Genomic DNA, 13,178 nt, shown 5'->3' on the forward strand with positions numbered 1-13,178 from the left:
CTTCCGCTGAGTGGGAATGACCAAAGAGAAGAGCCAGTCTCTCCAGCCCCCTGCTGCACAGCCGTGACTATGACTCAGGGGCTGTTCACGGGTGTACACTTCCTCATGGCCCACCTTCCTCCCAGGACCTTTGATTCCAGCTCAGTGGCGATAAGTCTCCAGAGGAGCAAACTACTCTAACAGTGAACTGCTTGGGAGTGGAATGAAAAATCAGCTCCGAGGACAGTATTCTCGTGTTTATAGACAGCTGTCTGGGGAAGCAGGCACTGAGTAGGGAGAGGGTGGGGGGAGCACAGACATCGCGCCAACAACGAAGAAGGCAAAGCGCCACTAACTGCAGACACGCGGGACCCGTGGAAGCCTGGCGTGAGGCACAGAGCGGCGGCGTGAGTGAGTGAGTGGCGGAAGGTGCCCAGCGGGGCCGCTGGCTGCCGGTTCGCGGAGTGAAAGAGCTGGCCAAGTGTCAGGAGGGTGAGAGGCAGACAGAGTGTGTTGGCTGAAGAGAACGGTTTTCAGGGGAAGCAGAGGAGATAGGGGGTTTATAAATTTTAAATAATACGAAATTAGGACTTGTCATTTGGAGAATCCCAAACCCACAGTCTGGATAAAACATGGAAATAAAATAAAAGGCTGGGGATGTTAGTATATTTTATTCAGATTTGTGGGTTCCGGAAATGGCCATTCATTGATCGAATACGTGTCTTATTGTAAAATCTAGAAATAAAGAGGATGATAAAACTCTGCCATGACTCAAATAGCAGCTATGTTATCAGTTGTATGGAATCCTAGGTGCGCACAGAAAACCGTTGGATGAAACGCACCAACGGTCTATGTAGCGTTAACCAAAATTTTGGTGGGGTCCAAATATTTTATGTTCTGAGATTCACTTGTACTTTCCACTTAGAACAGTTCTCTTCCAATTTATTAGGAAAGTGTTGTATACTGAAATGAATAATTTCTCAACTCCCCTGAAGATAGGCCTACTGAAATCATGGGCAATTTTCATCATCCTCTTGGAGTTCTAGAACAGTGTGGAAACCAGGAGAATAAGGTACCTGCTATGTGGACTGTTGGCAGAGGGTCCAGGCTGTGAGAGACTACATTTGCCTCGTGGCTGTTTGCAATGAACAGGGGTAAAGAAAGAAGAATGTTCAGTCCAGGCAAATAAAGACAAGCTACTGATGAAAATTAAACTAAAAGTGCGGCAAAGAAAAAATAAATCAAACAGAATGATCGGTATCCACGATTAAGGAAACTGGCTTTTCTTTTGTGGAAAAAATAAAACAAATTTACATCTATGATATTAGCCGTTAAAGAAACATAAACTGGGGTTTAGAAGCCCACACTGCAGTGGGTATATTTCTCCCCACTTTTCATGGTAGAAATTGAAGTGACCGCATGCTAGCCAAGAATCTCTGTATATTTACTCACAATCAAAATAAAAAGTTCAATATACCATGCCACACCATATTTTTTTTCTATATTCTAGAACACCAGAACAGTACTAAAATTCTTGATAGATAAAAAATAATAAGAATGGTAATATGAAATTTTTCTCTGTAGGATGATGAAGACCCAACAAGTTAAATACTCAAGTTAAATAAAGGCTAAAATTTGAATCAAAAAGCCAGTATTCCTTCACATTCTTAAACTAGGATCTATAGGAAACTAGTGAATGTAGTAAAAACAAATCCTAAAAAAGGTCATAACATTTATCAGCATAGAACTTAAATGTTTATCACAAAAAATACAAATGAAATCAATACTTCTAAAAACTAAGAGAAATGGAATGATAATAAAAATGAATATAATCATAAAGCAGGACAAAAAAAAAATAACAAAAACAAGCTTCTAATTACACAGAGAAATCAAGGTATAGAGGGGAGCAGGGCCTGAATTGGCTTTTGTGTGCTGGGGAGACCGTGGCTCCCACAGGCCACGTGGGTGGGCAGCACAGCCTCTGAAAACCTTCAGGACCACTCAAGAGCTGCTTTGCTTGAGAGTCAACAGAACCTCCACTCATTGTACAAATTCAGCGGCCTCATGAGATGCTTCTGTCCACCTCTGGCGGAGGCGCACTTCTCAATGGAGCTTATTGGTTTAGGTGTAAGATGGCAGTGGTGGCCTGAAGGGAGGGACCACCAAAGGGACCAGCAAGCATCATCCTAGAGGCGACCCTTTGGAGCAAGAGAAATGACTTGTCTCCCTGCACACCAGCGACATGCCTCTGAGCTCTGATTCTTTGGAAAAACAGAACCGCTCTTTTCCGTTCCTGAGTGCAGGTGGTGAGGGCACGCGGCAGGGTTGAGGAAACAGCGCTTCTCTGTGTCACAGTGTGACAACCTCTTCTGTACGGGGACTCCTGCTTTGTAGGGGTGGGGAGAGCCTGCAGACCCTGGTAGGTACAGCTACTGTCACCCCCTAGTGTCCCCACCCACGGGCCAATCACCAGTGGACAGTTACCGTTCTCTGTCTGCTTGGGGTGCTTCCTCCTGACGTGGGACTCACAGATTCCGAGGTGTCCAGTTCATCAGCAGAAGACCAGGAGGACAAATCCTACACCCGAAACAGATTCTTTTGATGATCCCATGTCCCAGAGCCACAATGGCTCTGTAACACACAATGTATTTTCCCACCCCATCCCCATCCATCCCCCATAAACACCAAACCATTCATTCCTTGGGAAAAATAGAATCAGGCAACTACAGGAAGATCGGGATTGAATTCTTCTGGTGCATTGGGCTTTCCTGGCTGTTTGTCTCTTTTGGAAGCTACAGCTATAGGATTATTACTGTGTCACCCGGAGCTCTATTATTTCTCAGTGATGTGATGTGAATGAGCTGAAGTGGAGGCGGTGAAGGAATCTGCCTTAGAGCTTTGGGTCACTCAGGTCAGAGAGAAACGAATTCACTTGAGCTAGAAACGAAAGAGAGTCACCCAGGAGCCTTTCAGCATCAGAGACATTGTATTCTTTCCAGCACTGCTGCTACTTGGGAGTAGATTGTTCTTTGACATTCTTAAAGGAGCGCAAAGTGTTTGTGTGCTCCTAACAGTATGAAGAAGTGTATGAACTTTTCTAAAGCAATTCTGTGCCTGCAAAGGCATTTCTCCAAACCGACGCTACTGCCATGATACAGCAGACTGAGGAAAAAGAAATGAGCAGAGGACATTTTCTACAAATTGATTGCTGTTTATGCCGGGAGACTCATCTGCAGTGATGAGTTGTGATTTATCACAGCCATGTTACAGAAAACATGTGACTTAAGTAAAGAGGGTGAAATAAAATGCCACACTAGTGGTGGTATAAGGCTAGCAGTGACAATTACAGGAGGCCTCTTGGATGCATGGGAATGAAAAGCAGTGTTTCATTGTACAAATTGGTGGGTCCTTTTTTTTAGTTTGAGACAGGACTTACAGGAGCCATGACAGAGTGGCCACTCTGATAAGTGCTACGTTCAAAGACTTTCTAAAACGAATAAAGATGATGCTCCTTTGGTACCCTGTAAGAAATGCTACACAAGGACATCTGCTTTGAGCTTACCTGCTGACTGCTTGACATGTCTAATAACTTCTCCAGCTCCTTGAGGTGACGGCTGACCTCCTTCAACAGGAGTTTGAGCCGATTTCCAATCACATGGACTTTTTCTTTGGCTTCTAAACAGTCTGCGCCTTCCGCATTCACCAACAGTTGGCAAGACATGTCTTGCAGGGAGGCTACTTGGACTTGGGAGTCCAACAGCTCATGCCTTATTTGCTGTGTATATAGTAAGAAATATTTCTCTAAGAATTTTTGATAATTGGAAAAAGTCTCTAACATGCAGAATGACCTCACTTAAACTTACTGGGCAATTACACCTGAGCATCAGAATGCTGTGCTCACACAAGGAAGGATACAGCCTCCCATGGCATTTGGGACTCAGGGACCAGTGTTCTAATCCTGGCTCTGCCAAGAACATTCTGTAAGACCCCTGAAACTTTTTAGGTGAATTTTCTCCTTTGGTAAAATGGTGATACTAGTTCCTGCCTGTTCCCCTGTAAGTATTCTTGAAGGGTTCAAATCAGTAAAGCCATGTGAAAGTACTGGAAATATAAAGTATTATGCAAATGAGACAAGATATTCTTTTAAACAGAAGAGTAAAACATTACCATAAATGTAGCAAACCTCAAGTAAGCCTACGTATACTCTGGTATCTGTCCAAGATTTAAAAAAATATATACATATATATGGATGATTTATTATTCACAACTTAAAGCCTGAGGTCAAAGGTCTAGTGAAAACAGTCACGTAGCTATAGGTTGGTGCAAAAGTAATGTCTGAATTTTTTAAAAGGAAGTTTTAGATAGTATTTATTAAATTTGTACCTCTTCTTCTAATTTTTTGATGTCACAGTGACTAATTTATACCTTATTTTTTCAGATTATTGAAGTATTGTTCATAATCATCTGCAATATTTGCACCCATGGTCGTCCCATCTAAAGACCACATTACAAATGCTTTACTCTATGAGTTTCATAAAGGTGCCAATGCAAGTACAGCAGCAAAGTCTATTCAGAGCTCTTATGGGGACGATGCAGTGACTGAAATAAGTCACAGGAGGTGGTTTTCCCGTTTCCAAAGTGGAGATTTCAGTTTGAAAAATGAGCCAAAAGAGGGTCGTCCAAAAACACTTGATTCCGAAGTGTTGGAAGCTGTTGTCACAGAAAACCCCACCATCTCCTCTAGGGAACATGCAGAACAATGTAACGGAGCCCATATAACCGTGCTACGCCAACTGAAAAGGATCAGAAAGGTTTCAGTGGTTGGAAAATGGGTCGCACATGAACTGTCTCCAGAGAATCTGCAACACCGTGTTGCTTGTTGTGAATCATTGCTTTTGCGACACCTTCAGGCACCATTTTTAGGTTGGCTTGTTACAGGCGCTGAGAAGTGGATCCTTTACCATCACGTTAAATGCCGCCGATCGTGGATCAGTCGAGGAGGAAGAAGAGTTCAACAACCAAGAGGAGGGCTTCATCCAGAGAAGATCATGTTGAGTGTGTGGTGGGACATGGAAGGAACTGTCCATTACTAACTATTAGACAACCATCAGACAATTACTGCTAATCTTTACTGTGAACAACTTCGTCATTTGAAAGCAGCTTTGAACCAAAAGCGACCCTCCTTAGTCAACAGAAAGGGTGTCATCTTCCATCACGATAATGCTCGTCCTCACACAGCCCGACTCACCAAACATTTCTTGAAAGAGCTTGGTTGGGAAATACTGCTTCATCCTCCATATTCTCCTGACTTTGCTCCTTCTGATTATCACTTGTTTCGGGGACTACAGAACCATTTTGATGGTCTTAGGTTGACATCAAGAGAAGGTTGAAAATGAGTATTCATATTCCTATTGTGCCTCAAAATCTAAAGAGTTTTATAAGTGTGGCATTTATAAGCTAGTTGACAGATGGAATGAGGTTCTAGAAAGCAAAGGAGGTTATATTAATGAATAAATATTTTCATAATCATGGGCTTTTTCATTTTTAAAATAGACCTTGAAATCGGACATTATTTTTGCACCAACCTTATATTTCTTCTTGGGTTCTAAGACCTTTATGGTACTGAACTAAAAGCTTCCAATTCTGTTGGTTAGGTTAGTGAGTGTTAAATGTTAAAAAATAACATTAAAAAAATGAAAACTACAAAATTCAAACCATTTTCACCTAATGGAACACAAATAAGCTGGTTTATTCTCTAGAAAATCACTTAGTGTATTATACATTATATTGTCCAAAGTTCTTTGTCTAAGAATCTACCCAGAACTTCTGCAAGTTTCCTCTTGAATTTAGGGCTAGAAAATGTGTCTTGCTCCTTGAGAACTGCTATGCTTTCTTTTTTGTCAGATAATGAGAATAACTGAACTTATCACAGTTCCTTTTTGTCTTAACTTCCAGAAAACTTGGTGTCAAGGTTACTGCTGAATTTGGTACACTTAATTGCTCTAAGACTTAGTGCTGTCTGTTTTAATACTTGTAATGTCCTTTTATTATAAACCACGTGATATACTTTTGGGGCATAGATATAACAAATATAGTTTAAATTAAACATAAGTGTAATTCGCCAAAGACTTGCTTTCATTAAAAAAAGTTAATAAAGATGAAAACATCTACGATTTCTACAATTGAGCAATGACTTTAGAATCAGATTCTAAAATGAGCCGATGTCATCTTCTATGAATGTTTACTTGGCAGATATTGGAAAACCTAGGAAGTTAAGTAAAATTAACTTAGAGACTATACCTTTTACAAAAGTAAAAACTAGTACCGCCTACATTCCTTTCCTATAAATGAAATAGATAGCTGCTAAAAATAACCAGAGGCTGCCTGAGTTCATGCATCTCACCATAAGCTGTTTGTGATGGTCCTGAAGTATCTCTGCATCGAGGTGAGAATCGATAGGGACAATTTCATTTTTCCTCCTGTCAATATTCTCCAACATGAGAAGCAAAGCATGACTCATTTCATGAAAATCCTAGGAAAAAACAGAACATAGAATCATCTTGAATAATAGATGTTTCTTTCCCTCACAGCTTCAATTTCCATTCCTTACCACTGCTACCATTGGCAAAGAGACACTGACTTCAAGGTCTTAGACACAACCCCTTTCTGAGGAAGGTACTCGCACTGTGGTAATGATCCGAGTTCACAGTCTTACCAGAAGCATCTAATTTATTACTTGGGGGAAAATTTAGACATAAGGAAAATTGGTCCGAAATACAAAACACTAGAGAAATTTCTAGGGCTATTCCATAGTTCGGAAAGAAGCAACTCTGCACCCCTCTCTTCTCCCTGAATTCAGATCTTTTCGCTTTTTGAGGCCTCAATCCAAACCCACATGTCTTTCATCTACTCGTTTGTTCACTCATTCATTCAGCGTAAAGTTCCTGAAGATCTCCAGTGTGGGCGGCACTGTCTTGGGAGTGGGTGCAAGGTTGAAACAACAGCTTGAGTACCTGTTTTCAAGGATTAGGCGCTCTTGGGGCACATCCACCTGGAAAGGAGGCTTCATTCACATCCTGAAAGGGCTTCCCCTCACGCTTAGGATGCAGTCCAAACTCCTGGCCAGGCCCTGCAAGGCCCTGCATGATCTCTTCCCTGACAACCACCCCGAACTTTGTTATCGCTCCCTGCCTCTCTGACTGCATTCTGATCACACTGGCCTCTTTTCTGCCCTTAAAGACACAAAGCCCTTTCCATTTGTTCTATCTTCTTTATGGAAACGTCCTTGTAAGGTCAGCTCAGAGATCCTTGGAACTTCCCTGACCACCCTCCCAAAGTGGCTTTTCTCAATTACTCTTATCAATATCTGTAAGGATCTCGGTTAACCATTCAATTGCATTTTTATTGTCTTTTTTTCCCCCAGAAAAGTAGAAGCTGCACTGTATGCTGACTGCTTCGTGCAGTATCTGCCAGGCAGTGGATACTCAGCCAATGTGGTATGAATGAATATTAGTAATGCTCGCGTTGATGTTCAAAACTGTCTTCCTATGTGCTCAGTACATATCTGGTGAATGAATGAATGAATGAATGAATGAGTGTGCAAAAGAAGGAATGGTGGGGCTGAGGTAAACTTGTGGAAATAGTCTCTCGTTAGCTGGACAGAAGATGGAAGAGGGGGGACAGTTTTAGCTGCTTTAAACTCCTGTTCACATGTACAAATTTTCCAGTAAAAGGAAAAGTTTGGGCACCAAGTTATCTCACCAGATATTAACTTTAGGGAGCAAATTGGGCGCCTCTAGGAGCCTTGATGAAACAAGTCACAGACCCAGCTACATGGGAAATGCTTGACTCTGGAGCATCGCCTGCCCTGGGTCCCACGAACCTGACACTGCATCAGGGCGTCCTGGAGCAGACCCCGCCACCCATCCAGCAGGGAGCACACCCGGTCCCAGCGTGCGTTCATCTGGGACAAGCGCTCCTGCAGAGCCTGGCTCTCCTCACTGCCAGTGCGGGTGAACTCGGAGCTGCACAGGTTGATGGAGAGGATGATGGCTTTGCGGTGGTCCACGGCCTTCTGGAGCTCCTGGGAAGAGATAAGAGAACCATCACACAAGGAAAACAGTGACAAAAAAATCTAAAAAACAGTCTGAGACCTTTGGAAATGCTTCACCCCGGTAAAAAGCTCTACGGTTAACTGGCCTTCATAGGATGGCTAGATAAGGTACAGTGAGCTCACACCGCAGAGAGCCACGCTGCGGCTACAGGCCATGGTTTAGATGTACACCTGACAACACCAATTGATCTCTATAAAATGCAATGCAGAGTGAAAGAGTCAGAAGCAGAAGGATATGCACAAGGCAACAGCATTTTTGTAATTTCAAATGCATGTGCGTGCATACAAATCTACCTTTTTCATGGATACACGGGAACAAAGAACACTCATTAGATATTTCAAATGGTTCCGTGGGTTTGAGGAAGGAGGATTAAGAAACAGTGGTGGAGGAGAGAATACATAAATAAAATTGAGAGGAACTTTGCAGGAAGCAACCATGACCCTGAAATAAGAAGTATGAGTAACTCAACCCCCAGCATGGGATTTTAACAACAACAAAAAAAATCAGGTTCCAATAGCTCTGAGCAGCAGGAAATGTACTTTTGGTTCTAGTGTAAGAATCCCATTTCAATAGACTAGTGCTACTCAAAGAATAAAATGGGAAGCTTGGTAAAAAGGCAGATTCCTGGGCCCCTGGCCTCCAGCTGCTCTGACTCCTCGGGCACAGAGAGTGGCCCATGGGCTGAGGACACGCCTGTGTCAGAGGTCACCGTCTCATGATGCTTAAGAGAATGGACTGGGTATTTCCTTAGCTAACCAGTTTAGTTTGAGTAGAGAAACACACTCGCACAAAAGACGACTGATGTTTTACTTTGTGCATTTCCTAAAAATCTAGAACTCAATTCCAGGAACCCGAGCACATGATTATGTTCTAATGATTGAATAGCTGGGTGCTGCTCAAACACCCCCATATCAAGCTCGGGTGAGTGATCCTGCAAATCCCATCTACCCAGGCTATGGTTTCTTGTACTTCCTCATGTTTCTCTGATGTTTCCAGTTTGTCTTAATTTTCCATTTTCAATAGATTCTTAACATACCGAATACAGATTCAACCACAGAGAGGGTATAAGATCAAGAGAGGTTGTGGAAATATATCTGGTTATTCCACAGACTTAGCCTCAGAAAACAGATAGGATTCTGGGGACGGGGTGCAGGGAAGTTTGGCCTTTTTTTTTTTTGGCTCACAGGCCGACTGTCATGGCCTCACTTCTCCACCCTGATCTCGCTTAGGTCTCAGGCTCTGGCCAACATTTGCTTTATTACCTTTATTAGGAATTTGGTTTTCATGCAACACCGCCTTCCATTTTTTTCCAGAGAGATACTAAAGGGATTTAAGTACTCTGGAGAAAAATGCATTTTATAATCCAGACAGTGGAAACTGCATCTCTCATCTGACACTTCATCCTGAAATTGATGAGGCTGGTGTGGAAGCTCATTTCTCTGTTTGAAAATGTAAAACACAACCACCACCAAAGCCAGCCACGAAAACATCACCCCCAGATAAACAGTATCTGCTGAGTACAGACAGGCACAAAAGCAGGGCGCTTAATAAGCCTTTGAGCCTGGAGTCTGAGGCGGTGCATTCTGAGGAATAGCACACCTTGGTGTTCTCCAAACAAAAAGACAGAATCAAAAGAGCTATTAAAAAGAAATGGAGCTCTCAAAGAAAAAAAAAAAAAGAAACTGAACTCTTAATCCACAGCACAAAAATCTGCACGTATCAACACATTTCAGTAGCTGGGCTAAGGAGGATTTCTATCTTACGTACTCCATGCATACAGGAAAGATCAGGTGGTTCATCACAATTACTCCACAGTTTTGACTTGTTTTATTCATTACATGGAAAATTACTTCTGCCAGTAGTGTAGGCTCTTTCAGAAGTTCTGCAGAATCCAGAATGTCAACTGATTTCATTAGGTCCCCACAAACTCACACGGATAAAGTTTTAGAGAGGATTTATCTCAAGCTCCAGATAGAGACTTGTAGGGACCTGGTAATATCTTGATTTTCCTTAGCAGAGGTAAAATAGGTCCTAGGGATACCTGGATGATTCATAAGATTTTAATCGATCCTTTAAAAATACCAGTTCATTAAATCATACACGATTATCTCCTTGCAGGCTACTTCTCCGACGTGGTCTGTCTTTCTGCCCTTCCAAACCTTCTCTGGAGGCTCTGAATAGGGACGGCTTGGGTGAGGGGAGGTAGGAGAGCACGCGTGCCCTTCTGCTGAGAGTCCCCCTGCCACTGCGTCCCAGCAGCACAGCTAGAGCTCATGGTTCCACCTGCCCAGGCCCTCCAGTGGCAGCTTCCCATCTGGCCGCCGTGGGCAAGGCCCAGGGCAGCTTACCTTGAGCTTTTTGATTTGGAGCTCGATGGACTGGATGTCTGTGCTGAGCTCCAGGCACCGCAGCTGCTCCAGCTCCTCCTCCGTCACACCCAGCCAGGTCCAGATGCTGTTCAGGTCGGAGTCGAACTGCTGCCACTTCTGGAGGTTCTGCTTCATCCGCAGCTCCTTGCTCAGGGCCTGCGCCTGGATGAGCTCCCATCGGTCGATCACACCTGGCAAGACATGACATACACACCATCACAAGGCATTCTCCCCCACGTACCATGTTTAGAAAGTGCTTTAAACAGGCGCTGGTGGCTAACTTTCAAGAGCAACAGAAAGAAAACTCATTCCACTGGGCATTTCTGTTGCTGTCATCTGTAAACAAGTCGTGACTGTGTTCTTCCTATCTGCATCTTTAATAGTAATGCTGATGGAGTACACAAAGCGAGCTGCCTGATATCTAACACTGTAAAGCCCTGTACGGAGGAATGAGCAGCAGCGTGCATGAAGGTAACGTTCAATTTTTGATTTCTTTCTGCCACAGAACTCTGACAGCGTACACACAAAATGCCCAACCAGTGACGTGAGAGACCATAGATGGGACACTGCCCTTTTCTGTCACAGGAGACCACTGGAACACAAAGTTCTGAGGACAGAGAAGCGTGGAATGATGTCAGCAACACATGAGTGCGAGGAAGTACTTCCGCATCGTCCGTTTCACTCTCTCTGGGACTGAGCAGCACCCACGCACCTGCGGTCTGGGTCTCGGTACTGTTCAGGTTAACGAAGCCAGGAAAGCTCTCCTCTTCCTCCTTCAGCCTGTGCTCCAGCCTCCTCACCGTGTCTATGCTGCCACTGCACTCAGCCAGCAGCTTCATCTGTTCAGACACAGAAAACAGGGCCCATCACCAAATTTTCACAGTCCCTCCCAGGCCAGAGTTTCCGGGGAATACAGCTTTGGGGCTCCTCAGAAAGGACAGTGGCTGTGTTTTACTTCCCTGCGCCACTCTGCCAACATAAGGTCAAGTTCAAATCCATGCTTCTTAAACATGTGACACCTTCATACATCCATAAAGCAGTGCCTTGAAGATAATTTGCATGCATGGTTTTGCATGAGAAGTTCTCAAATTTTCTTTGACGTTTATGAATAGGGACAGCTTGGATTTCAACTCAGAGCTCTTAGCTGGTATTACATTACAAAACTGTTGGCAAGTGGCTCCCTCTTTCTTCAACTGAAAAGGGGGAACGACAATATTACCACAAATCTCAAAGGCACACTTTTTGCATTAAATAATTTAAATACTTAAAATCAAAACAGCAATATTAAAACCAGCTGTTTCAGGAGAATTAAGCACTGTTTAATAGGTATTAAGGGAATAAATTCTAACATCAAAGGAGAAGCTTCCAACTCCACGTTTAGTATGCATAGTATTCCAGTATTCAAAGATTAAAAGAACAAATCATCCCAAGGCACTCCTGTATGCTGACCGTAGCCATCTTTCAAAGCCTTTAGCAAATCGCATACTATTAAGTGGCTCTGATATCTTTTGACTGAGGTTGAGTATAATCTCTGTGATGTCAGCACGGTCCTCAGGAAACTATACTATATTTTTTTGGGGGAAAAAAAAGAGGTTTCACTATAACAGAAGTTGGTATAATAGGTCAGATTTGGACAGGAAGTAAACCCATGATTGATCCCATTTTTTGTAATCATGAGGATATGAAGATCAGCATACATAACTAGAATGGTTCTCTTCTCTGGTTTCAAAAAACAGTATGTATGAGTTGTTATTAGGCTTCAGGAACTTACTGTTTCTTGCTTTTCACTAGGAAATTTTTGGGGGTGGGAAAAGAAGATGTGAGGCATGGAAGAGATTTTCAGATTCTCTTGCTTAAATATGTGTCGGAAAATAGGCAGTTCTCTGCGAAAAATTAATTTGGTCAGTAACTTGAGCAGAGCAAATAAAGTCATTGTATACTTTCCTAAGAGCTTCAAAAAAAAAGGAGCAGCGATATTCATGATCGCTTGCCATCTCTTCCACCAATTCCTCTTGTTAGAGTTGTTTTCTGCAGAACAAGTATACTAAAAACAGAGGATAAAAACATTCCCAAGGCCATTCAGTGAGTCAATAAACAAAGGAAAAGAGCAAAAAAAAAATTTCCATGTTAGAAATTTACTAGCTAAAATCTGCTGCTCCAAGGATAAGCATGGTCCAAAAATTATTAGCTGAATTTGGAAAAATGCCTAATCACTTTCGGGAGCCAGAGCATTCTGTTGCATTCAGATAAATGGATCTCACTAAGTTCTCTGTGTAAAAGAACAGGCTGGTCATACAGCAGGTGAGTGGACCTGAACGCGCTCCGGTTTGACTCACAAGGTAACCTGCTAACAGGGCTTTGTTTTGCACATCCACACCCATGAGTTCAAGGGCAGCGTGGTGTTTAGTGAGCTCATAAAGCCCTCGTGCCCCAGACAAATTGTTCTTTGTCACACAACTGTGATTTCCAGGTACCTGTCCGGATCCTGGAGGTCAGGATACTCACATAGCCTTGGTAGTTGGTGTCTAGCTCCGGTCCTGTGGGTGTTTTGCTGCGGATGAGATCTTCAGTTTGCTGCATCTGAAAGCGGCTGTCATCCAGAGCTTTGTCCAGTTGTCGGATGTGTGATGCTAAGGCACTGGGGTCCCCTGTAGTGTCAACCATAAGACTTTTAAGAAGCAATGCAAGCTGGATATTTAAGAAGTTTAAGACGTTA

The 13,178-nt window shown here is 43.0% G+C and overlaps 1 protein-coding gene across 3 annotated transcripts in view; it reads right to left on the minus strand.

Annotated features, from left to right (window-relative positions):
- SYNE1 (spectrin repeat containing nuclear envelope protein 1) overlaps nucleotides 1-13,178 on the minus strand; it is a 423,836-nt gene that overhangs the window by 7,261 nt on the left and 403,397 nt on the right. For 2 of the 3 annotated variants that reach the window (XM_090279990.1, XM_090279991.1), the window contains 8 exons: nucleotides 12,968-13,110; nucleotides 11,175-11,301; nucleotides 10,442-10,653; nucleotides 7,862-8,062; nucleotides 6,383-6,511; nucleotides 3,542-3,754; nucleotides 2,464-2,556; nucleotides 1,056-1,114 (listed from right to left, as the gene is read on the minus strand). In XM_090279990.1, the coding sequence (XP_090136116.1) occupies nucleotides 1,056-1,114; nucleotides 2,464-2,556; nucleotides 3,542-3,754; nucleotides 6,383-6,511; nucleotides 7,862-8,062; nucleotides 10,442-10,653; nucleotides 11,175-11,301; nucleotides 12,968-13,110 (1,177 nt within the window). The remainder of the gene's footprint in view (nucleotides 1-1,055; nucleotides 1,115-2,463; nucleotides 2,557-3,541; nucleotides 3,755-6,382; nucleotides 6,512-7,861; nucleotides 8,063-10,441; nucleotides 10,654-11,174; nucleotides 11,302-12,967; nucleotides 13,111-13,178) is intronic. The other variant, XM_090279989.1, reaches the window with a different exon arrangement.

Source organism: Furipterus horrens, unplaced genomic scaffold, assembly GCF_987537825.1.
Source record: "Furipterus horrens unplaced genomic scaffold, mFurHor1.1.pri manual_scaffold_6, whole genome shotgun sequence".
Classification (NCBI taxonomy): domain Eukaryota; kingdom Metazoa; phylum Chordata; class Mammalia; order Chiroptera; family Furipteridae; genus Furipterus; species Furipterus horrens.